A 26,551-nucleotide genomic window follows, 5' to 3' on the forward strand; every position below is an offset into this window, starting at 1 on the left:
ACTTGGGGTCACGATTTGAAACTCCAGGGAGGAAGACTTAGAACCAATGTCAGGAAATATTTCTTCACTGAGAGGGTGGTGGATGCCTGGAATGCCCTTCTGGATGAAGTGGTGAAGAATAAAACTGTGAAGGATTTCAAAGGGGCATGGGATAAACACTTTGGATCCCTAAAAGGCTAGAGGATGGGAATAAATAAAAAAGCTTAACCGGCACGGAGCGGCAGTTACTACCCTTAAGAGAAACATGGGGGTAACCTACACGGAGCAGCAGTGACTGCCTTGGGAAGCATGCTGGGCAGACTAGATGGACCATTTTGGTCTTTTTCTGCCGTCATTACTATGCTACTATATATATGTTACTATGTATACTTAGAACTACATAGAATGGAATGTGTAGTACTTTTTAACCAAAAATGTGCTGAACCATCTTTATAAGTGGGCCTTTAAAGGCTGCTGTTTCTCCACATGTAATCTATTGCTTTAGAATTGCTAGTATTTTAGGAAAAGTGTCCTTATACAAAGTTAAAATTTCAAATTATTGGAGGAAGTGACATTACCCATCTAAGATGGACACATAACACAATAGCTCTATGAGGAAACTCCCGTTAAATAGCATTTCCGATCTTAACTGCACCTTTGACACTCTGAATTGCAGTGGCTAGGTCTCCTGAGTGATGATGTATCACAAAAAGACCATTGACTTGCAGGAATTCTCTTCATAGAAGAAGCAGCACTACTGAAAGAGGGAGGCCTGGACAGAGGGGATGAGCACGCGGTCACCAAGGCCCCAGTGAGCAAAACTGTGCAGCCAGGAATGGGAAGAGTTGTCTGACATGAGCAGACTTCCTGGCCTGGTTTAGCATTATAAAAAAAGATATTGCTACGGTGAAGCGGGAGATTCAGTCTGCCATGAGAAAGATATGTCTTGAAGTTGGTGACCTGGGACAGCGGATGCTTGATGTCAATCAAAGAGTGAAGGAATATGCTGAGGATGTGCATAGCAAAGAAAGGAGCTGCAACAGTTAAACCAGGGGCAGCTAGACATGCAAAATAAGCTGGAAGATCTCAAAGTTGATCTCAAAGAGGAAATATTCACATCAGGGGATACCAGATGGTGAAGATTATGCAGATTGTATCCAGATTGTGAAAGATATCTGCAGATCTATTTTGGTAAGCAACACTCCTGATAAGGTACCCCAGGAAGTGGTGGTGGACAGGGTGCAGGGGGCCCTTGGGAAACCAATTTACAATCAACCCAAAGACATCATCGCTTGACTACATCATTTCTCGGTCAAAGATAAAATTATGCAGAAAGCCAGAAGCACAGTTGCTATTCAGTGGAAAAATGTCATTACAACTATACAATGATATTTTGATCATCACATTGTAGTGCTGTAAAAAGATGCAGCCGATTACAAGCATATTACAAGGTGAGAACATACTTTAGCTATGGCTATTTGGAATCTCCTTTACAATTAGTGGCCATCCTTTGCAAACACATTTTCTAAAGGAGGCAGCAGCCATTTTGCTAAAGGCAGGTGAAGGAACAAATGGCGGATGCTAAACTGATGCAAAGGCGTGAAACATCCAGATGGCAATGAATTGGTAAAAGAAGAAAAAGATTAAGGAGGAACTCTGACAATGATGTGCCAACCAGAGATCCTGCTCCTTGAGCAGGAAAAGTGGGAAGCAGCATGGAGCTCAATTATTTCATTTGATAAACGCTTTACAGAAGCAGTCGTTTTTACAAGTTGATGAACGGTTACTGATTCATGTGACTACCAAGATTAAATATAGGAGGCAGGGTTTTCTGTTCCTTCCTGTGATGAAACCATTTTGTAGGTTAAAGGTGTAAAGGGGTGCCGGTTGGATGGTTATTGAACATAATAATGTTAATAGGAGGGTGGGGGGGGGGCATCACCGGATGACATCATTCCTCTAGGGTGGTGCACTTAGGGAGTGCACACATGAATTGTGAGGGACTGTGGGGGAGATAGGTGGGAAGAGGAGGGATGAGGATGGTGGAGAAGAGGGGAGGAGGCTGGGAATGACTGTGTGGCCTGTGTTGGGGTTAGGGAGCTCTGTAGGCATTGGATAGGAAAGTGTTCAATGAATGGTGTAATGACTGATATTAAAATTGTTTCCTTAATGTGAAAGGTGTCAACTTGTCTAGAAAAAGGCAATTATTAATAGAGGAAGCAAAAGCTATGAGGTCTTCGATCTTTTTCATCCAAGACATCCATTTTAAGTAAAGTGACCAGCACCTACTTAAAAGTAAATTTTTTCCACATATTTTGCACATCAAACACATCAAACACTACTGAAGAAAACATGGAGGAGTGGAGAGAATGTTCTCACACATAGGGGTAGATTTTAAAACCCCTGCGCGCGCGCCAGCGCACCTATTTTGCATAGGCCGCCGTGCGCGCACAAAGCCCCAGGACGCGCGTAAGTCCCGGTGCTTCGTAAAAGGGGTAGGAGGGGGCGTGCCCAAGGGGCGGGTCCAGGGCATGGCGATGGTTCGGGGACAGGCCGGGAGGGCGGTCCCGAGTCCCCCGGCACTGCGGCCTGTGCCGGGGGATGCCGGGGCGTAACTTCAAGCAGGCGTAATTTGCCCAGCTAAGGTAGGGGGGGGGGATTTAGGTAGGGCTGGGGGGTGGGGTAGATAGGGGAAGGGAGGGGAAGGTGGGGGGAAGTGGAAGGAAAGTTCCCTCCGAGGCCGTTCCGATTTTGGAGCAGCCTCGGAGGGAAGGGAGGCAGGCTGCTCTGGTTATAAAGCCTTTTGCAGGGGAAATTCAGACAAAATGGTGATATACATCGTATTGGGGCACCACAGAACCAATTCAGGATTTCATTGTTTGCGATAACTAATCCCTTATTATCTCTGCCAGTAGTGGTTAAAGAGTTAGAAGAGTTTGGATTCAAAGTTAATATAGGGAAATTGGAGTTGTTAAATTCAACCCTAGATGAACTGCAAATAGGATAAATAATGCATTTCCCTTTAAATGGGCAAAGAGAAGCATTCGTTATTTAGGGGTCCAGTTAGGGCCAGATTAGCGACAGTTATTTCAGTTAAATTATATTCCTCTAATGGACAAAACAGCAGAATTGAAATTGTTATTCCTTCATCGATTTTCATTGCTAGGGCACACAGCCATGATAAAGATGGCAGTTTTACCTAGATTGTTTTATTTTTTTCAAACGCTTCCTATCAAGGTGCCAGCCAAGTTTCTGAAGCTGCTACACAAATGGAAGTTTCATTATATCTGGAACCAAAGGCCCCCTATGGTATCTCGAAATGTACTATTCTGGGCAACAGAGAGGGCAGGAGTGGCAGTCCTGAATTTTAAGCGGTACTACACACCTGCACAACTGAGAGCTGTGTATCACTAGTTTCCAAACAACAAGATTAAACAATTGGTGTATATCGAGCAGTGGGGGATTACAGAAAGAGTTGTATGCCAGATTCTGGGAGCAGCACAACGAGGGTCCTGGCAACAGGGAGGAAATCCCCTTCACAGCACTGACTTTGAAAATATAGATGAAATACAAGTCTAATCTCACTGGGCATAATACCTACTCATCATTAATGCCGGTGGATGTATATGTTGGAAAGGCAATTACAGAATATGTCACCTATTTTAAATGGTGGCAGCAGTTGGGGATATGGTGCTGTGGGCAACTCTTTGTCAAATAAGAAATGCTGAAGGAGCAAAGAAGCAGCAGAGATCATACAACACCATATTATATCTCATCAACAGCGGGCAAGAGGGATAAATGGTCCCTGCTGCACTCATATTCCTATTTGCTTCATCAGAAAGGTTAGGCGGGAATGCACCTTGCAAGGGGTAAGGAAGGGTGGGGAGTGATGTGATGGTCCCTTGACTTTTAATCTGTGGGGCAGGGGAGAAGGAAGGAGGGCTGCCAGAATATTAGCAAAATCTGCTAGGGGATGAGGGCCACTGGCACTTTAACCTTCATCTCGGGGAGATGAAAGCCCACAATCTTAGCTAGCATTACCAGCCTTACTAAAACTCATTGTTACCACACAATTTATAAAAATGTGTTAAATCCCACAAAAATGTTCACATTAAAATCAGATGTGAATAGTCAATTTAGTAAACAGGCCCTAGAGTGGCCTCATGTAGGTAACATGGATGTCTTGTTTTTACAAAGTGAGTTATTAGCTTCCAAGGCCTGCTTTAAATTCCAGATGTACATCTCTGCTTAGACTGCACCTGGATAATGAAACATTTCCTTAATGTGCTCTGTCATTGTGCTGAATACTAATTTGTCTTTTGCTTACAGCTGCTTACATGTCACCACTAAAGTTGAATTATGTTCTACCTTTTAACACTTTTCAATTCATATAGAAAAGTGCTTAGGGACTGATTCAATCCATCTATCTGTCTATCCAGAGGCATGATAACTTCTGTGAAAATTCACCTTCTGGATTAAAACTGAGGGTAGGATATGGAGGAGGGGAGATGAAATGTGGGCTGGCAGAAAAACATTTGAATATTTCTACAATCCAATAAGGAAGGGATCATTTCCTATTGAGTCAAAGTTGAAAAGTTCTAGAAAATTCGTGCAGAAGCTTGATTTGTTTTTACTTCCTTGTTTCAGTGGAAAATCAGCCATAGAATCTACAGCCCAAATCCTGTATAAATAAATGTAAAATTAAAGTTTGCACATATCAAGTTCAATTTTCAAAGTAATTTACCACAAGACAAATAATGCAGATATGGAGAAAACTCATATGGCCAAAAGAAGAGCCACAGAAGCACTGAAAGCCCCACCAGTCTCTCTTCTAAATGTTAAGACAAAAGGGAGAAAGGGGACACTGTGAATTCATCACAGTGGGCCAGGTCCTTCTATATACAAGTGCTGGAAAAGGGAGAACTTGGGCTTGGTTAGTTGCATTGGTTGCTGAATTTGCCTGCCAGAGCTCCTCCACTACTGAATGAGTCATATCGGCCAGAGCTCCCAACACTATGAATGAGTCATATCTAGTACATGGTGCATGCTCTCCTTATCTCACTCAGCCTGAGCTTAGGACATTGACTTGAAGGATTCGAGGGACTAAGCTCAGGAGGGGAAAGTTGGAGGTGCTATGTGAAATGTGTGTGCCACACAAAGAGGGGCCCAGCTACTCATACCCTGCATGCTGCCCATTAATTACCACACTCCAAGGCTCATGCTGTAGCTAGGAAGGAGAGGCATGTATCATTACATATCAGAAAGGAGCTCCGGCATGTTTAAGAGCCACTCCTGGTGTCTCATTTTGGTGCCAGCTGCTGGCCTGAATCTGAGCATCAGGCATTGATGACTTTTTCATCGCACACATGGTCAAGTCTGAAGGCACAACAATATGCCGTAGCACACTGTCTGGGAAACACTCATTTACAACTTTAAGGGGTAGATTGTATAACATGTGCGCGTGGCCTACATGTGCGCGCGCACCTGTATGCCTGATTTTATGTTATAAAATCCGGGGTTGGCGCGCGCAAGGGGGTGCACAATTGTGCACCTTGCGCACGCCGAGACACGCTGCCTTCCTCCGTTCCCTCCCCCCTAGCCTGACCTTCCCACCCCTTCCCCTAACCTTTCCCCCCCTAGCCCTACTCTAACCCCCCTCAAAAGTTTTAGCCTACCTTTTGCGCCTACCTCCGGGCAGGCGCAAGTTGCGTGCGCCGGCACACGATCCCGCGACACAGCGGCAATGGCCGCTGTGTTGCAGGCCTCTGGTCCCGCCCACACCATGCCCCATCCCTTTTGTAAAGCCCTGGGACTTACACGTGTCCCGGGCTTTACGCGCGCTGCCGGGCTTTTTTAAAATAGGCCCGGCGTGCGTAACCTTTTGAAAATCTGGCCCTAAGTCTGGTTACATGGCATGCTCAGAGGTTTTAAATCATCATGTTCAAATGTAACTCAGAACTTGAGCACCTTTAGATGAGTTTTGAGAACTTCCCAATTTATCAAAATATTGACTGGTCATTCTGATAGTGTCTTGTCATATCTGTATGCCTAATACATTTCTTTTACTAGAATTCAAAGGCTGTATATTAAAATTGATTGCCTTATTAAGCAGGAATATAGTGAAATATCAGAGAAGTTTTTACTAGAAAGATACTATAATAACTAGAGTTTTTTTAAGTAGAACTCATTTAATCATATATAGTATGTTATTTTTCTTACTGCAGCAAATTTAGAAGGCAATAATGAGCTTCCCTGCAGTTTCCCTTTGAAAATCCCACTGATGTGTACATGGTGTCTGCAGAGATGCAGGTGTAAAGTTCACACACTATTTATAATGCAATCTTTGCAAGTACGTTGCCTCCTGTGACCTGATTCTGCCCATAGTAAGGAGGGAGCAATAATCAGACTGAATTTTTACACAGGTTAAAATGGATTTATCTGTGTAAATGTATCTGATTAGTGTCCCTCCTTAAATAATAGAATTGTAATTTGGCCATTTCCATTTACCTGGAGAGAGTGATGCTTAACGTTTCTTTCATTTTTTAAATCAAATCCTGCTTTTCATTTTCTTGTAGTAGGCATGACTGCTAATCTTAGATCCTCTTCAGTGAAGATATTTCCTATACACACATAATAGAGGAAACTTCACTGAAAAGAGCCCTTGGAAGTCTTGAATAATGTAAGCTTGCCTAAAAGGGGTGGAGAAGAACAATTTGTATTTATTTTGTTTAGTTTTATATTTATAGGCTGCCTCTCCCAATAAAGCTACAATACAGTACACAGTGAAACATTAACAAAAGTTATATATGTTAAGCATCAGTTAGATAAAACAAAATACACACATAAGATATCTATAAAATATACATACAATAAACATCAATTTTGCAGAATTATATCAGCTGAAAGCTTTAGAAAACAGCTATGTTTTACATGATTTATGAAAAGCTGAATCATTCATTTATCTTAAGGCAAGTCGTAGTGAATTCAACATGGAAGGATCTATGTTAGTTTGACATTGGGCATGTTAACCAGAGCTTGTTGATAAGAACCGATAAGGACAGATATTATCCAAGAGATAGTGGAGCATTTTCATATAAATCTCGCTGTGTTAAACGGATTATTTAAAATCTTTTCTACAATATAACATGTAAAAATGAAGAGACTTAAGCAAATGGGGACATTTCAACCATAGCATTTCGGTCTTATCATTATGAAGCTTCAACTTAATGTGGTCTAACTAGCAATGCTCAACCTCTTGCAAACAATCATTTATATTGGCTGTAAACTCTGCACAATTTGCACCTAGAGAGCTGTAGATTTGAATATCATCAGCAGACATAACATAAATAAGCCCCAGGTATCAGCCAAACGAGCAAGGGGAACATATAGATATTAAACAATATAGGGTAAAGAATGGACCCTTGTAGAATCCCTGATGTTAATTCCCAAGACTGGGAAATGCTGTTTTCCAATAGACCTGTTAGCAGAAAGGAGGAGAATCAAGCGCGTAGCTCTCAAGTACACCAGTAGCTCTCAAGCGTGTTAGTAATAATTTGTGATCCACGGTGTTGAAGGCAGCAGATAGATTATGAAGAGATCAATGCATAGTCCTACCCTCTTTTTAAACTCCTCCAAAGGTCATTTGTTACAGCTGAAAGCACAGCCTCTGAGTTGTGCGCTAGACAGAAACCAGGCTGTCTGATTTTCAAAATGTTATTGTTTCTTGCTGCTTGGACAGCTGTCATTCCATGTGATAACATATGAGTGGCTTTATAGGGGTGCCGAAGCACAGAGTAGTCTGGATTCCTGTCTTTTCTCCATAGAATCAGACTTATTATTTACAGCATAACAGACAACAGATAGAAAGGTCTGCTTACCTCAGCATTTCTAAATTAGATAGTCTTGTCGTATGAGATTCTTTCTCCTTGCTCCAAGGGCCTTCTTGTTCTTTCCTTGGCCTGCTCTCATATTCCTCTACTTGGAGAAACACCCTAGGTCCAGAATTTCCTTCTGGGCTGTGCCTCAAGGTGGACCAGGCTAAATGTCTGGTCCTAGTATTTTAAGGAGGTCTTGATATATAGTGCTTTACACTCCACATTTGTCTAATTTTCCTAGAAAGGGTAATGGACAAATTGGCTACAGGCCCAAAAATCAAGATAAGTCTGAAAATCTTTTTTTTTTTTTTTTTTTTTTAAAATAAGGTGAACCATAGTTTTTTTTAAACTGGGAGGGGAAAATATCCTCTTCTGAAGAGCCATTAAGAAGAGATAACAAATGAGGATTGAGGTTTTCATCTGCTCTTTTCATCATATGAGCTAGTATGTCTAAAGTAGAGCTAAAAGGCTTTGCAGATGCCACCAAATTTTGGGTTCCTTTTTGGGTAAGAGAATTAAAAATTTAAAGTGAGGAAGAAGTTAGAGATTGATTACTTGCCTCCTTATCTAGGCCTTCATCCTGTCATAATTTATGACCCTGGGAGCTGCCCTCCCCTTCCTGTCTTCATGGACAAAGGACCAGTGTCTGGAGTACCAACGAGACTTAGTTTATTAGCAGCAGCAATAGTGAGCTTTGTATACAAAGGAGAATTGCCAGACTCTCACAAATTCTGAGCTCTGACAAGTTCTGAATAATGATGACTTTCACAGATTATATAGGGTTCAGGACAGTAGAGGTACATCGCCAAGCAAACAAGTCATGTACTTCTCGGTAACTTGCAGGTGCACAAACCACATGTAAAGCAAAGAGTCAAAGATGTGAGGCACCTACCCAACCACAGGACTAGAGATTAGCCCTATTTCCCGAGGGGAAAAAACCCACAAAGGGACGTCAGAGGCAAGGGGACCTTTTCCTCCTGCAAGTGCTAAAAAGGTCACTCACCTATGACATCATAGATGCTTCTACATCTCTGGCTTTCCTTGGTACCAGGAACAATTCTGGACTTTCCACTTCACTTGCTGGAGGCGAGGGTACATGGCACTCCTGCTAGTACTCCTCACTAGAATGCTTATTTTAGCTAACCACAAATATCCTGTCAGAGCAGTAATGTGTACTAGCTAAATCTTAGTCTGAAGGGAAGGTGTGAGCAAATAATACCAGTTGTCCATTGAGTTATATTTGAAAAACAGAATGCTTTATTTCAAGCATGCAAATATTCTAAGAGGTATATCCTTAAAGTAGTGGCAGTTGTCAAAATAAGGCAGCATGTTCTAGCCTCGACACGAGAATGCTTTCTCAAAAGGTGCCACATTTCTATCCTGTCTATCATATTGTATAGGTGATTTACAATAAAAGGCAATTATTTCATTTTTAACTACATCATTTTTATTGTTAAAAAAAATTCCATCATAGACACTGACCATACTCCTGCCAGCAGATTTGTCCACCATCTATAGCAGGGGTGGGCAGTTCCGGTCCTCGAGGGCCACAAACATGGCAATCCCTAATGAATATGCATGAGAGAGATTTGCATGCACTCTGCCTCAGTTGTATGCAAATCTATGTCATGCATATTCATTAGGATATCCTAAAACCTCGACAGGTTTGTGGCCCTCGAGGACTGGAATTGCCCACTCCTGATCTATAGGGACCTTTATTTTCAGTTTTTTCTTTCCTGTGAATTCCAGCCGGGGAGGGGGGGGGACACACACCTTTGGTTTCCCTAACTAAAAGCAGTGTATCGATTGATTGGGGAGGTTCTATATAGAAATTAATGAGAGAGGTTTCGGTTTTGCTGCCCCATGTGGGAACAGCAAATGGTGTGTCCTAGCTGTTTATATTCCCAAATCATCATTTATCTTCATGGATTTTTAGTTCAGCTTTTGTTCAAATTGGCTGTGGATTTTTAGTTAGATTTTTCAAGCAGAGATGAGCCTGCTGCCTCTTACTATGTAATTTCCCCTTAATATATGGAAAAGAAGTGTTCCCATTTTAGGGGTCAGCCTGCTGTTGACTTGTCTATGCAGCCTTTGAGCTTGCTTTTCACCTTTTAAGCCAGTTTTTTATAATTCTCTTTGAAAGCCAGTCCCCTTGTTGCAGTGCATTGGGGCACCCCTGTATTCAAGGCTGGATTTGGGGTAAGGAAGACGTGCAGTATGCTACCTCTCCTTCAGAGGATAAGCCTGTCAGTGGCCTGGTGCAGAGGAGTTATATTTTTGAAGTACTGCCATTTTTGCCATGTTTGGAGGCAAGGAAGTTTTATTCTACCATTCCTACTTCTTCCTTGATTTTGTCTCGTTTTGGGTTTAAAGGCTATTTTTTGTTCCACTGGGAACTGATGGCCCTTGGTACTCGGGACTCAGTAACCAAACCATAGTGCGAGTGGAGTTTTTCATCTTGAAAGAACCAGAAGTGTAGAGGAATGCAGAGGAAAAAAGGATCCCAGCTAATGACACTAAAGGAAGGAAACTGAAGGATGCACATTAAAGTTAACAAGAACTTTGTTGCTGCTATTAACTAAAGAGAGAGTAAGGTGTCCACCAGGCGCTACATAAGAAGTTAAACTATTCAAGAGGATTTACGAAGAGAAAAATCTGGGAATATGTTCTGATAAATTATTGGGACTGTTATTCTGACCACTTTCAGTGGGAAGAATTAAAGATTCTATTTGGGACTGAAGGAGGACTGAACTAATTTCAATTTGATAATTCTGAAGCAATTGGAGCAATTGCGAAGAAGAAGGAATTCAGTATGAATAAAGTGCTTACAGAAAAAAGTAGAGACTTTGCTAAAGAAGTGGAGTCACAAATTTATTAATCTTATCTCCTGTCTTATTATTTATTAACTTTAATTGAAAATCGAATTGGAACTGTAAATATTGTCAAGCCATCTAATCAAGAATCAGTAAAGAAGTTAGAAACCACCATTCTTCTCATGTGCGTTTATAGGATACAGAGAGAGTGTTAATTATCAGTGCTGTGTACAGAGGGCAGAGAAAGGGCTGGTCTTGCAAAGAGCAGGGTATAAGAACCATTGTTCGTCCCCACATTGGAATCTTGGGACTCAGAAATTAAAGCTGTCTGGTGTGGTGAAGGAGAGACTAAGGGGGTCATTTTCGTAGCGTATCGCACGCGATAGCTAGCTCGGGGCGGAGTTGGACCCGGAAGAGGAGGAGGAGTTGGGGCGGACGCAGCGGAAAGATCGCTGGCTGTGAAAAGGTAAGAATCCTTTTCGCTGCCAGTAGCGTGCCCAATAGCACCACCTTTTACGATGGCGCTATTGGGTGTGAAAGCCGGCAGCGATCGCACTGAGTGCGATCGCTGCCGGCTTTCACAGGCCCGCCTCCCGCTTCGCTCCCCCCCGTTACCGCCGGATTCTCTAAGGTCTATGACCTTAAAGAATCCAGGCCTAAGAGACAGTGAAGGAGTCTTGTGCAGAAAGAATCAATTTCTTTTCTTTTTTCTGTGTTCCCCTGGGTGCATGTAAAATGACCCATCCTGCTCAGGGTTTATATCAGTGTTAGAAATAAGAATCCATGGAAAAATGAATTTTACACTGATTTTTCTCCTGATTTTGTTAGAACAAACAGGAGCAATCAGGGAAAAAGTCATTTTTCCACTCATTCTATTGTTACATTAATAAATCCCCAGAGAAAATAAAATACAAGCTTAAAACTAAAGTCCCTAACCATCAGCCTATCAGGACTGTGGATTGCAAGATAATGTCTCCTTTGTTGTTGCCGTGTAGCACTTTCCAAAAGAACTCTTGCTGAACCAAGCTTAGAAGGTCACAAGGCTGATTCTGACCTGTGTATCATAGTCCTGGGCATAATATTTTTACGGTCAAGGCCAGTGAATAGAACCTTTAAATATAAAAATTACTTTTCAAGGCAAAGCCCAATCCCAGACTTAATGTGCCCAGGTACTCTTTTGTCTTTATATTAAAGAAGAGTAGGGCCCAGTTAAGACCAAGAAGGAGGTAAATACTGTCCATGAGGGAGTTTTCTTATTTTTCCTAGAGGAGATGATGAAAAATCACAAGTTATTGTGACATTGAATTTTGTGTAATAGCATGCTAGTACAGTTTTTTATGTGCTTTTCTGTCTCTGTCTAGTAAATTATTAGCCAAAGCAAAGATACAGTGCATATTGTAGAATGCCAAATATGTAATGTAACTAAATATCCACTGTGTGTTATCTGGCATTCTGGGTCCAGGAGCTAATATTATGTTACAACACTACAAGATGCTCAGACAAATGCACTGAATGTTTGTTACATTCATATTGTTTATTTTACCAGTGTGATCAATTTTAATGAATAATAATTGTATGAAAGCATATGCTTTAGGATGTTTTGGAAAATGCATGTGATAATGTCTGGGCTAATATTGTAGGGTTCATCTAGAGTTCTTGTGAATGGCAGTATAATTTTCTATAAACCTAATCTTGAAAAAAAAAAGAATGGTGTTGCTGAACTGTCTTCTTTCTTTTTTTTTTTTTTATCACAGCATCAACGAGATCCTCGGCTGAATGAAATTTTATTCCCATTCTATGATGCAAAACGGGCAGTTCAAATAATTGAAACATATGAGCCTGATGAAGAACTGAGGAATAGAGGTAGGCATAGAGCAGTACATGCTGTAGGAATGGATTTGAAGATGGCATATAACATAGTAAGTATTGGCAGATAAAGACGAAAATGGTCCATCTAGTCTGCCAGAAAGATTTCTAGTGTTGTAATTGTAGTAGTAATAATACAATAATTCAACTGATATAAATAACATAAGAATATTCTGAAATGTGGTGCTGTGGTCTAATTCGTTAATGTAATGGGCATTAACAATCATGAAATATCTGTTAAAAAATGTTATTCTTTGCTTTTTCTGAGGGGCTATGTTTTTGGCAATTCATTATGGGCTTGATTCACTCAAAATCTCTGGCCTCTAGAGGATAAATATTAGAAAAAAAGCTGAATAGCAGCTGATGTAAAGCAGATACTTGGCATAAACAGTAGGAGAAATCACCATAGATGCCTAAGTAACACCCTCCATTCCACCTACAGAACTGCCTACAAAGACAAAATCACTCTAATATGTAATTGACCTCTATTAGTCATGGCAGTCCTTTGACTAAAATACACTTAATCCTGCTCAAGGATACATATATTGGGACACATATTCGGTCATTGTCCAGATAGCAAAGTTAGCCAGATAAACTTGTCTGGCTTACTTTGGAGGTACATTCAATAGTGCAGCCACACTATCGAATATAGCCAGCTATCTTAAAGTTAGCCCGATTGGAGAGGACATGTGACATGATAGAGGAGTAGGACATGTTCCTGCAAAGTGCCAGGTCCCCACTTGCTATTTTCATTTAAGCACTTGATTTTATTTAAGTTTTATACTTCACTCTTTGGCTCAGGATAAAGTCTGTATGCCGGTAGATCTAGTTCTTTAGAGCAAAGCACTTGGCCATCCTTATGGCTGCAAATTTACAACATAAAGAAAAAGAGAAAGCCAAGACAGTGGATGGTAAAACGGCTGCCGCACTAAACACTCCACCATCGCCTGAGAAGTAGGACTCAAAGGTAACAGATGTCGCCGCTGCCGTAGGTGCAGTCCTAGAAACCAAATTTGAAAACATCTATACTACATTTGATGAAGTATATGCTTTAGTGATAGATTAAAAAAAAAACAAATACAGAAAGTGGAGTTGAAAGTATTGGACCTCGATGACCAAATGCATGCTCTAGAGATGGAGTTTGCAGCTCTAATAGAAGGTTGTGATCAATAAGCCGCTAAACTGGATGATGTGGAGAATAGATCTCATAGTGGGAATCTGCTGTTTATCAGCATTTCAGAGCATGTTTGCAATAGCGAGTTAGTGGATATATTGGAAAGTTGGCTGCCACGTGTACTAACGCTGGGATCTAAGTAGGATGAACTTCGTATCAAGAGGGCTCATCGCTTGGGTATGAAGTAAGAGCATCACAGTAAATCGAGACCCATTATCGCCAAGTTCTTGAATTTGATCTTCCAGGACTACTTAGTGTTATCTCAGCTCAGAGAAAAGCATTTGTGCCAAGCTCGCCGAGAGGCACGTTCAAGTTATGCTGCAGATTCCAGCAAAACTAAGAGTTGTCCATGCTAACAAGGTCTCAGTATATGAGTCTGCTGAAGCAGCGGCATCTCTTCTGCAATCCTTAGACTCACAGCCAGCCTGCTGAATAGTGGAATGTTTTTTTTTTGTGTGTATGTTGTTCAGTTTGGACACCAACTTTTTGATGGAGAAATAATAGTTTTCTGGTGGTTCATCTGGATGTACAGAGTCGAATCAACACTTTAACTGAGGCTCAGAAAGGTTTACCTTATCAGGAACAGCGGTGTAGTTGGTGGGCAATTTCTTTCTTTCTTTTCTTTTTTTCTGTTGACATACATCATAACAAAAGCCAAGGAAATACTTTTTTATTTTATTGGTCAGCATAATAAAATTGTGGTGATAATTTATTTTTTTTTAAATTTTATATTTATCAGATTTATAAATTATACATGCAAGTATTCACCTGCTTGAAATATACAGTACAGATGAGACAATTTTTTTTTTTACAAATACTTATCATCAAATTGAAAATTTCTAAATATACTATACTTATATTTAAATAAAGGAAATAGAGGAGAACCCATTGAAAAGGAGCGTGTCAATTTCTATTTGAAAACAAGAAAGGAAATAAAGGCTGCCTGTTAGGTTCCAACACAGTTTCCTTACTAATATACCAAACAAACATTGACATAATCTAGGTGTGAGAGTCAGGAAATACCTTCAATTGGGCCGGTTCAAAATACACATAATTTCGATTCTGATATCTTACGCAGCAATTACTTGGGAAATGAAGCTGAAACCGCACTCCCTTTTACAATTCTTCTGTTCTCATTGCAAGAAATAACTTTCTCCTAGCTTGCGTAGATTTTATTAAATCTGGATAGCACCAAACTTTAAATCTATAGAACAACGCCTGACTGTTCCTAAAGAAATGAATAGTCAGGTGGTGATAATGTTAAATTGCAACAGGGTTCATGTACATTTTGTTATATTTTTAGGTAAAGATTATGATGAGGAGGTAGGGGATGGGGAGCCCTCACATTGAGCACGGACCTCTACACCCAGAGGCAGGTGGTTGTTACTTGAATGCGGAGGGCTGTTTGGGAGGAGGGAGAGAACTATAGGGGGAGAAGGGTTCAGGAGAATAAAGCAAGATGGGATAAATGGGGTGAGGGTAAGAAGAGAAGTGTTTGGTACATTTGTTAGGTTACTTGGGCTTGGGCTTAGGCTGGGGAGTTTGGGAATGGAAGAAGGAACGATTCTTAATGCTTATGGGGCGGATTTTAAGAGCCCTGCTCGCCTGTGAGCCTATTTTACATAGGCCTACCGGCGCGCGCAGAGCCCCGGGACTCGTGTAAGTCCCGGGGTTTTCGGAGGGGGCGTGTCGGGGGCGTGTCGGGGGCGGGACCGAGCGCAGCTCCGTTTTGGGGGCATGTCGGGAGCGTTTTGGGGGCGGGTCCGGGGGCGTGGTTACGGCCCGGGGCGGTCCGGGGGCGTGGCCTCGCCCTCCAGACCCGCCCCCAGGTCGCGTCCCGGCGCGCTAGCGGCCCGCTGGCGTGCGGGGATTTACGCCTCCCAGAGGGAGGCGTAAATCCCCCGACAAAGGTAAGGATGGGGTTTAGACATGGCCGGGCAGGTGGGTTAGGTAGGGGAAGGGAGGGGAAGGTGAGGGGAGGGCAAAAGAAAGTTCCCTCCGAGGCCGCTCCGATTTCGGAGTGGCCTTGGAGGGAACGGAGGTAGGCTGCGCGGCTCGGTGCGCGCCGGCTATACAGAATCCATAGCCTTGCGCGCGCCGATCCCGGATTTTAGCGGCTCCGCGCGTATCTACTAAAATCCCGCGTACTTTTGCTTGCGCCTGATGCGCCAGCAAAAGTACGCCTATTCGCGCGGTCTGAAAATCTACCCCTATGTGTTTACCTATGACTGATTGTAATGGCCCACTCCCAGATTAGATATGCAACATGGAATGTAGCAGGAATAAGCTCTGTATATAAGAGGTATAAGATATTACAGGCATTATAACATCTTAAAATCCATATTGCTCTCCTTCAGGAGACATGTTTAGATAAAGAAGTTTTGAAGTTCCGTAAAATATTGGTAGGGAAAATCTATTCAGTGCAAACCATCAATGGGATTTCTGGAGTAGCCATTCTAATTGGAAAACAAATTCCCTTCAAAGTTATCAGGGTAGAAGATGATCTGGTAGATTGATTCTTATTGGTAGAAAGGACACTATATGGCCAAGAGGTGTCTGTTTGTAATATATATATGCCCCTATTTCCTATCAGCTCTCCTTTTTTACTAATTTGTAAAAATGTTGGTAGACAGTAAGCAGGATACCATTATAGTTTGGGGTGATTTCAATTTTGTCCAAGACCCTTCCATGTACAGGTCTTCTGGCATCCCACTGCCAGGGAACCGTGTGGCTTGTGGTGTCTTATATATAGCCTAGATAATGATGAATGCATATAGAGCTCTACATTCACTTGATTATGAGTATACCCATATCTCTAGGGCTCACGGAACGCAGTCTCCTATTGATTATTGGTGCAGTGTAACAAGTTCTTGTCCACTGGCAGTCTCAGACCATGCACCAGTGTGGGTGGACATGGATGGGTTCAGACCTCCAGGGTTCCATATTTCTTGGAGATTCACTAAATATCTTTTTAAAGATAAGGGATTTATAGAATATTTGCTGTAAAAATGGGAGGAATTTTTTCTGTTCCATGTGGCACATATGAACTCACCCACCCTTTTTTGGGAAACAGCGAAGGCTGTTATAAGGGGGGGGGGGAGGCATTATTTCTTTTGTAGCTGCAAGGAAAAAAGCTATGACAAAGGAAATATTGCAATTAGAAAGATAATTGATTCTAGCGAAAAAAAAACTTATGAGGTACATCCCAAAGTGAGTAATAGAACCCAGTTCATAGCCATACTGACTGCTTTGAATTCTCTGTTGCACCAGAAGGTCAAGAAATCTCTTCTTTATTATAAAAGTAAATGTTATCATTTTTGACAATAAATTGGGCAAGGCACATGCTAATTTAACTAAGAACTGGGGAGGTATGAAATATATCCCTGCAATGTTTAATAGATTGGTAGAGGTATATAACTCAACTAAAGAAATTCACAACATCTTTAGATCATTCTACCACATGGCCTCTCTCCCAGATAGAGTTAAGGTAAAAGAATATCTTCTTCCGATAAAATTGTGAAAACTTTCAGAAGCACAGAAGAAAGTGCTCAATGCACCCATTCAACTGCAAGAAATTGAAAAGGGAATCCAACAAGCAAAACTTCTCATCCCCTAGAGCTAATGGGTTCTCAGTTGAATTCTTTAAGCTGTTATCTCAGAAACCTTTAGTACCACTGTGGGTGATATTTGAAGAGCTTATTGAAAAGGGCCGGTTTCCCTACACTTCTAATTTGACATTTATTACAGTGATTGCCTAAGCCAGGGCATCACCCAATGATGGCTTGGTCCTATAGACCCATATCCCTCTTGGATTTCAAGGTGAAACTGTTAGCCAAGATAATAGCAGATAGATTGGCTCATTATTTACCATTATTAATAGGAGAAGAAAAGGTGGGTTCGTGTTAGGGTCTATGAGTATGTGGGCCTTGGGCTGAGGTGAGAGATGGTACCACCCACGGGGAGGAGCCCCGTGAGCCTCACCGTTGGGAGGCGAGGTCTCAGCTAGAGTTTGCGCAGAGCAACAGATGCTGGAGAGAGAGAGAGAGAGTGACGAGGAGAAGGCAGAAAAGCTAGAGATGGTGACCCCAGGGGATGAAGCCACGGAGCATCAGCACAGGGAGCTGACATCAGTACTAGCTAGAATGTCCTTCAGTCTTTAATAAAGAAGCAGAATGATACTGCCCACGGAGCGGGGAGTGAAACAGAAAGTCACACAGACACAGAGGTGCCACGGGTCTGTGCAGTGGGGTATACCCACGGAAGAGTCCTCTGTAGAGATAAATGGTGATGGTCTGTAGAGCGGGCACATCGGTGAGGATACCTCAGTCGTGTTGGTTCAACAGTGGTCCGCGGAGTGGCGTACACCGATGAGAAGTCCTCAGTAGCATAGGCATGGCAATAGTCTGCAGAGTGGGGTACACCGATGAGGGTTCTCAATAACGTTGGTACAACGGAGTTCCGCAGAGCGGGTACTCACTGAAGTAGAGTGAAGGTTCCAGAGGAAGCCTCGGGGAGCGGGGCAAGTAGCTGTTCCAAGATGCAAGGCCCTCCGAGGAGAGCATAGCCAGAGATAGGATAGGGCCCCTGAGGAGAGGGTACCCGGAGCGTCTCTCATCAAGAAAGCAGTAACTGGAACGCAGGTCCGAAGTGAGCGGATTCAGCAATGAGGGAACTCGTTGCCAAGTTGTAGGCAGGCAGGGCCAGCCGGATTATATGTCCAAGAGAAATTACGTCATCCGGGGAGGATGCCCCCGAGGTTCCCGCCATGATGTGAATAAGACTGGCCGAAGGGCGCGCGCGCACCTAAGGAACTCCCAAGCCAAGATGGTGGTCGGCAGCATCCATGCGGTGGCTGTCAGTCTCCCCAGAGGAGTCGATACAGGAAGGGATGAGGTGAGCAGCAGCGGTCACAGCCGCCTGTGACCGACGGGCGTAACAGTTTGTTAAGGGGAGATGTTCCACACTCAATATTTAGAAAATACAAGCTTCCATGGATGTCAGTAAATGGAGAAAGCTTTCATCACTTCTACTTAGATTTGATGCCAAAAACATGTTTGACCGAGTAGATTGGTCTTTTATATCTGCAGTTCTTACAGAAGTGGGCATAGAGGGCTATTTTCAAAAGGTTGTACAGTTTATTTAAAATATATTTATTCTGCCTATATTGAATATATTGTACTGTATAGTAAACCACTCAAAGCTATATTTGTGAATGGTACACAATCCAAGCTGTTTGATCTACAGTGGGGAACACAGCAGGGTTGTCCCTTATCCCGTTATTTCTTTTATCTTTGGAAACACTTTTAGAAAGAATCAGAGAAAATTAGCTATACGGGGGATACCTCTAGGGCATTTGCATCGAGGTGGACCCTTGGGCTGAGGTGGGGTTGATGCAACCCGTAGGTGAGGACCTATGGGTCCCCACCGTCGGCAGGTGGAGTGGGCTGAAGGTAGAGGCCGCTGGAGCTTCACCTATACCAGCCCTTGTTCCCCGTGGGTTTAGCCTTTGGGTGCCGGGGCCAGCAGGACTTAGGTGGGCCTCAAGCTTGGTTAGCAAGAGAGGTTGGTTCAGCCCAGAGACAGCAGACGATAGGTGGCATAGTCCTACCCTGGATTGGGTACGGTACTGGAACTCAGGCACCAATGGAACAAAGATTAGCTGGGGGTGCTTGAGCTAAGGTAGGCCAAAACCTAATAAGCCCACATCCAGGGAGTAGGCTAGGAGAGGCGTCAATGACAGGCTTGGATCAGCGGCAAAGCGGAGGTCATGGCAAGTAATGCTGAATTCTGATCACGGAGAAGTAAATAGCGTTAATCAATCAAGGCAATAGTCTGATCACGGAGAAGTCAATAGCAAAGTCAGGCGTAGCAGAGGTCTGGGTCTGGAGACAGGCAGTAGCATAGTCAGGCATAGCAGAGGTCTGGGTCTGGAGATAGGCTGAAGCGTATTCAAGCAAAGCAAAGTCGATATCCGTAGAGTCAGTCCAAAACATAGACAGGGCAGGAACGATGAAGACAGGAACTGGGAACAACGTAGGTCAGGAACGAAGAGTAGAGAGGATTCTCCAGCAGCAACGAGTACTCGAGTAGCGAGGAGACCTGTTGCAAAGGCAATGATATGGAGCGAGGCCTGAGCTTAAATACATTGAAGAGTTTGATGTCATAATCCGGGGCTGCGGCCAGGTTCCCGCCACGGGCCCTTCATAAGGATCAGCGATACGCACACGCGCACCTAGGGAGGGACACGGCGTGGGTAGTGGCATCTCTCCGCGGACCACGCAGAGAGGCCCGACTAGCAATGGCATATTGACCTGCAACACTGGGGACCATGGCAGAGTCGGAGGCACTGGGGGCAGCCTGAGGTCGGAGCCGGCGGCCCACTGCTGCTAGCGAGGAAGAACCAGGAGCTGGAGTCTGTGTAAGAAGGTGAGGGGGCCGCGTCGTGGGTCTGCCGCAGATGGCACGCGTAACAGGGCAGAGGGACACTCATGTCTGTAAGTTGGCAGCTTTTGCCAATGACATATTCGTGCATATCATGGATCAGGGTAGATCTATACCAGCTTTTTTGGGGGAGATTTACTCATATGGAAATTGGCAGGTTTGAAACTTAATCTGGATAAAACTGAAGCACTACCTATGCTGAATTCAGTTAAAAATCATTGTGGGCAGGATTTCCTCATGCAATGGACAGAAAACTCCTTTAAGTATGTGGAAATACAGTTACATAGGGATCCAATGCAAATGCTGATTCTAAACTGTAGCAATATGCTTACTCACACAACAAGGATGTTACAGAATTGGATGGGCTATACGCTGTCCCTAGTGGGTTGAGTTAATCTTTACCAGATGATAATCCTACCTCAATGGATTTATTTTTTCCATAAAGAAGATCGCTCGGATTGAGCGACAAATTCATTTTATATAGGAGGGATCCAGTTACCTTCTCTGATGCAGGCATGGGAACGAGGGGGTATAGGAATAGCTAATATTAAATTATACAGTCTAGCTTGTAAGTTGAGACATGTAGGAGATTGGATCAATGATACTAGTTTTTATATACCCCTGTAAACCGGTATGATGTGCCTTACGAATGTCGGCAAAGAAAAGCCTTTAAATAAATAAATAAAATAAAATTTGGAGCGAGCCCTATCACTTTACCAATGCATTTGCAGAACAGCATGTTAAACCTTCCTATTATAAAAATTTTGAAATAGTTATGTACTAAGCTATAGTTAAATAGCTAGCTTTCCTACTTTTTACCCAGTTGAGAAAACAGGGATTTTGTACTGGGGTTAGGATCTAAGATTTTTCAGGATTTGCATTCCATCCCATGCTTGACTCTTGATCCCTGAGGGGGGGGGGGGGGGGGGGAGTCTCTCGTCTGTGGCCCAGACAGTGGTGTGATTTATCCCTTATGTGTGTTGGTAGCTGTGACAACCCCTGGAGGGAGTTGCTATAACAAAAAAGGAAGTCCAGGCACTGGGTGTTAAATAATAAAATTAATAATAATGATTGGTAAAGTCAAATTAAAGTTCATATTTAAATAACTGTTGGAAACAGGATGCTGGGCTTGATGAACCCTTGGTCTGACCCAGTATGGCATGTTCTTATGTTCTTATGTTCTAAGTATGCAGTTACAATTGACTTTAATACACGTAGGATGTCTCATCTTGGATAGGTGTCCCATTCTTCAGCAAACTAGTCAAGCTTCCCATGGTAGTGAAAAGTGTGCACTAAAAGCTCTCCCAGCGGCTTAACAGGGATTCCTATAAGAACATAAGAAATTGCCATGCTGGGTCAGACCAAGGGTTCATCAAGCCCAGCACTCTGTTTCCATCAGAGGCCAAACCAGGCCACAAGAACCTAGCAAGTACCCAAACACTAAGAAGATCCCATGCTACTGATGCCAGTAATAGCAGAGGCCATTCCCTAAGTCAACTTGATTAATAACAGTTAATGGACTTCTCCTCCAAGAACTTATCCAAACCTTTTTTAAACCTAGTGTTTTGGGAACGCGGGTAGCGGACCCATCTCTGGTGATTTTGTGTACCCTTGGGCCATGACGCAGCCGCAGAGGAGCTCTGGCAAGCGCAGAGGCAGGTGAAGAGTGTTCAAGTGTAGGCTGGTGTTGCTGGAACCTTGGCCACAGCCGAACCTGTACACAGCAGAGACCCAAACAACGCAATGTTGGTCTCAAAAGTAGTCCTCCGACCACTTGATAGCCCTTTTGGCCCCTTTGCACGGGAGCAGCGACTGCGACAGGATGGACAGTGGTTGCAGGATGAAGACATCCAATGAAGACGAAGACTTGAGGACGGGGAACATGAAGAATTCATGAAGAGATGAACATTCAAGTTGATTGAAGAGAACTGAGTGAATACTCAGACTTGCTTGAAGATGATATGAGATGAGAATCTGAGTTGCTAGGAGAGGAAAGACTCCAACAGTATCACAAACCACCACACTGGATAGGTACTGCCACATCATGTGCCTTACACAACCGATGAGGGCTGGTCGTGGACCACGCCAGCCAGCATACCCTACACAACCCGTCATGGCTGGTCGTGGTCCACGCTAGTGGTTCCCCAAACAGGCTGATTGAAGAATCCAACGAAGACTCAGGTGAAGCCTGGACTGAGGCCAACCTTGCACGGTCAATGAAGTCTAGGCAAGGGCAATGCCACAGATAGGTTCAGAAAGAGTTCAATTGAAGGGAAGCAGACGTAAGTGATGATGAAGCACCGGTGAGGAGTAGGAGTTCAGGATCCAAGGACTTGGAGGATCCCGTCGGCACGAAGTTCAAGGGGACTCGGAGTATGGTACCTGAGGATAAAAGCTCAATGAGGAACAAGGTCAACTTGGAGCGAGGGCAATAAAAGCCGGGATGTCTGGAGACTTACGCTGATGCAGAGGAGAACATCTGGATTGAATGAAGATCAGGATGTGAAGATATACGGAGACGAAGACATGAGAAAATGAAGAGAAGTCCTGGAGATCTGAAGAGCAAGACATCAGCAGATCGATGAAGATGAACAAAGCAGACAACAGGACAAATGGAACTGACAAGACAAAGATGCAGGTGCAAGACAGGAGAATATGAAGACGTAGGCATGGAATTCCAAACATGGAACAGAGTGCCAACAAGAAGCTGGATTGCAGAGAAGTCCAAAGGAGGACTGGCTTCTTGCAAAGGCAAGGTAGAAGTGAAGACTAAAGCTTTTTATACTGCTGGAGAGGCGGCTCCCAGGATGACATCAGAGGTGCACCACTCCCATGCTGTCCCTTTAAGAAGGGAGAAGAGGCGCGGCTTCTTCCCTTAGGAGAAGGGACAGGACCTTGTACAGCGGCCCTGCTGTGATGAAGACGCCGAGGAATGCAGGAGCAGGAACCAGGCATCAGGGTAGGCCCTGAGGTGGCAGGCGGCTTCCCTGCCGTGAAAGATGGAGCAGAGGTGGCTTCCTGCCGCAGGAAAGACCGGAGCTGACGGGCCCTTTCCTGGTGATTTGTTACTCTTTAGTTTGTCAGTCTGGCCTGACACAACCTCAAAGAGGCAGCTGCAGGAAGCTGATATATATAAACCTGAAAAATAACACACCACACATAAATCAATGAGCGCTGTGTAAAATAACGCACGATGCGCTGCTGCAACACAAGGCGCGATAACTTATTGCGCTTCGTGAAAATTGTCTATGCGATGCAGTATACAGGAAATTATCCTAATCACACCCATTTCTTAGCGTAGGCGCTATTTCTCTTATATTTATAGCATTGCTATTAATTTAGTCTTTAGATAGAACTAGGGGCCCCTTCACCATACCACATACAAAACAGCAGTTGATGGATATGGTGGCCATATTTCCTGTGTTCTGCCATGATGTCTATATGCTAAGGCAGAGCACCCTGTATGAATATACTGTATATGTTACGTACAGCGGGTGTTTACGTGTGCCCTTGGGCCTCAGCCCGACCCCAGATGGATCCAGGACCAAACTGAGGGTTGACGGCGTGTTCCAGCATGGCTGACGGTCTTACCCTCTGCCAGGCCTGCAAGCTCCCAAGGCCAACAACATGATGTTGGAATGTGAATGGTTCTCCGACCATTCCGAGCCCTTTTGGATCTGCCGCTTGGAACGGCATGGAGCAGCAGGCCTGGCCTGAGGATGCGGGCAGATGGGCCTTGACATGAAGACGTGACACTATGACGAAGGTGAAGACATGACACCAAGGCTGAAGAGAAGGCGTGACACCAAGGCTGATGCGACGGCATCAGAGATGAAACAAATAACTTGGAAGGAAGTCCAGACGAGACGAGAAGCTGGGCAGGAGGACATTGGCACTGTCTCTCAGGGCACCCTACTCAGCCCACCTTCACGGGCGGATCCAATGGGCTGGTCGCAGACCACCCTGTCCCACTGTGTGCCCTACACAGCCCGAGGAGAATGGTCACGGACCACGCTGAGAACGGGACGAGCGCAGGGAAAAATCCAGCCAAGGCAGAACTTCGACGACGGAGCCATGAGTCGTCCGGAGCTCCACAAAGGCTGGCAGGACAAGACGGCTCAGGAGCACAGAAATGAATTCCACCTTCAGGCCACTCCCCACTCAGGAAAGACGTCATCCAAGGGGCCAAGGCCTGACAGGACCAGAAGGCTCAGGAGCGCTGAAGACACAGGAGCAGGACACCAAGGAACCAGGAACATGAGGAAGCAGGACATCCGAAGACGAGACACCAGGGCACCTGGACGGAGACCTCAGCCACAAAGACTTGGCAAGACACAGACGTGACAAGACGAGGAGCTCGACGGAGAAGACAGAAGGACCTGTCAGAGTGCTGGACAGCAGGAGCTTCCAGAGACAAAGTAACTCCGATGCAAGGCCAGGAACAATGAGAAGACCAGCCCTTTTATAGGGCTGTACAGGAAATCAGTCCTTAGGTGCGGCCAGCACACTTCCTGTGTCTGGCCTTTTAAATCCTAGAGAGAGGCACAGCCGCACGCCTAGAGGAAGGAAGCAGGGCTGTGCAGGACCGTGGACAGCGGTCCTGCACCAACATCTGTAGCATAGCAGCAGGGCTGGGCCTGAACACAGGCCCCGATGACGGCAGTGGCTCCAGCTGCTCCACGAGGCCCCGGGGGAGGCTCTAGCCACTAATCGAGCCCAGGGATTGCGGCCTCCTGCCGCGAAGACGATGGCGACGTCGGTGGCGGCTCTGTGCCGCGATGGATGGCGGAGAAGTCCGCGGCTCCAGCCGCGGTGAAGAGGGCACCCAATAGGCGGCCTCCAGGCCGCAGGGAAAGGCAAGTCCGTGGCTCCAGCCGCGCGGGAGGGCCTGACTCCGGCGTCTGTGCCGCGTCAGGCAGGCAACTTGGGATGAGGTGAACAGTGCCTGCTCGCAGGGGAACCCGCGGGCAGGATCCCTAACAGTATATATGTGGTTGGTATCCTCAGTATAGAGTTCTGCATGGAGAGTGTTAATGAATCTTTGTGTGTACTGTTCTGTGGGAAGTGAATACTCTGTGATTTTTGTTTTTTTTTTTGTTGGCTGTTTATTGGTGGTACTAGGTATACCCTCGTTCCCTTTTTGTTTACTTCATTCCTGTACCTATTACAAAAGCAGAAAGATAGTGCCTATCATTTCTTTAAGACTTTTTCTGCATGTTCAGCTCACTGAAAAACCCAATTTTGCTGTGTGAGTCACATGCTGGGCTTTTTGCTGTTTACTCCTGCCAAAATAGGCAATGTGAATGAAACACATTTTTGTATTTATTTTTCTGACTTTAACACACATGAAATATTTAGCTCCTGTTTAACTCTCTTTGTTATTTACTTATAAATATAACTAGGTAATATTTTGCAAATTAAATGATAGATTTATACTTATGGTTTATTTAATTTTGTTTCCCTATAGATTACCATAGAGTTGGGCTGTGTAAGTGTTCTGAATGATTTTTAAATGGACACTGTGGTTATTGAAATATGGGCAAGCATTATTAGCTTCTTGTCTTTTTTTTTAAATGGCATCACAGTTGGATTATGTGCAGGCACATCCTCTGCCCAATTCTAGGTATTGCTATTGTTAGAAACGCAACTCAGCATATCATGAAAGGGATAATGAAACACCTGCATATTATAAATGAAACTCTTCTGAAAGCCTGCAAAAAAAGGAAATGTATTCAGCTTTGCCAAGAAATGCAGAACCTCTGAGCTATGTTTTGTAAACATAGGATTTGATTGTTTCTATTTGCTGACGTCACTGAATAGCTTTATTTCTGGAACTGTTTCACAATCAATAATTTGGGTAAATCGAGCCCTATAGAATTATTACGTTGCTGAAGGATTTCTCTTTTAATGTGTAATCATTACCATTGACATGAGATTAGTTTTATTTTAATACTAATTTAAAATTTTGATAGGTTTGGTAGTAAAATACGCAATTTTGGTTGGTAGTTATTGGAGTCAATGACACATTAATGTTCAAAAGTTATGTACATACCATCTTTTCTGACTGAGGGCAAGGTTTGCTATAAGGTTCCCATTTTTCACCTCAATCAAAACTTTAGGGGTTTACCTAATCCTTCTCCACTGTGCACATTGCCTACATGAAGATGCTGATTTAGCCTTTTCAAGAATGTAGGCTATATGTGCTGATTAGAAAGAATTGAACTTGACTCCTTACTAAGGCAACCACGGTATTTAAAATCTGTTTACAGGGTTCATCTGCATCATGAAAATAAAAATCTTTGATGAATTGCTTTGAGCGGACACTAAATTATATGCCACACACCTCTCTTCTTTGCAATTTTGTTTACAACTGAACAATGAAGCAGAGTGGCAGTTACAACCCT

At 43.8% G+C, this 26,551-nt stretch overlaps 1 protein-coding gene across 2 annotated transcripts in view; it reads left to right on the top strand.

Annotated features, from left to right (window-relative positions):
- The window catches only part of PLCB4 (phospholipase C beta 4), an 855,807-nt gene that overhangs the window by 543,508 nt on the left and 285,748 nt on the right, over positions 1–26,551 (top strand). For both annotated transcript variants that reach the window (XM_029593509.1, XM_029593508.1), the window contains one exon: positions 12,421–12,529. In XM_029593509.1, coding sequence (XP_029449369.1) covers positions 12,421–12,529 — 109 coding nt within the window. The remainder of the gene's footprint in view (positions 1–12,420; positions 12,530–26,551) is intronic.

Source organism: Rhinatrema bivittatum, chromosome 3, assembly GCF_901001135.1.
Source record: "Rhinatrema bivittatum chromosome 3, aRhiBiv1.1, whole genome shotgun sequence".
In the NCBI taxonomy this organism is placed as follows: domain Eukaryota; kingdom Metazoa; phylum Chordata; class Amphibia; order Gymnophiona; family Rhinatrematidae; genus Rhinatrema; species Rhinatrema bivittatum.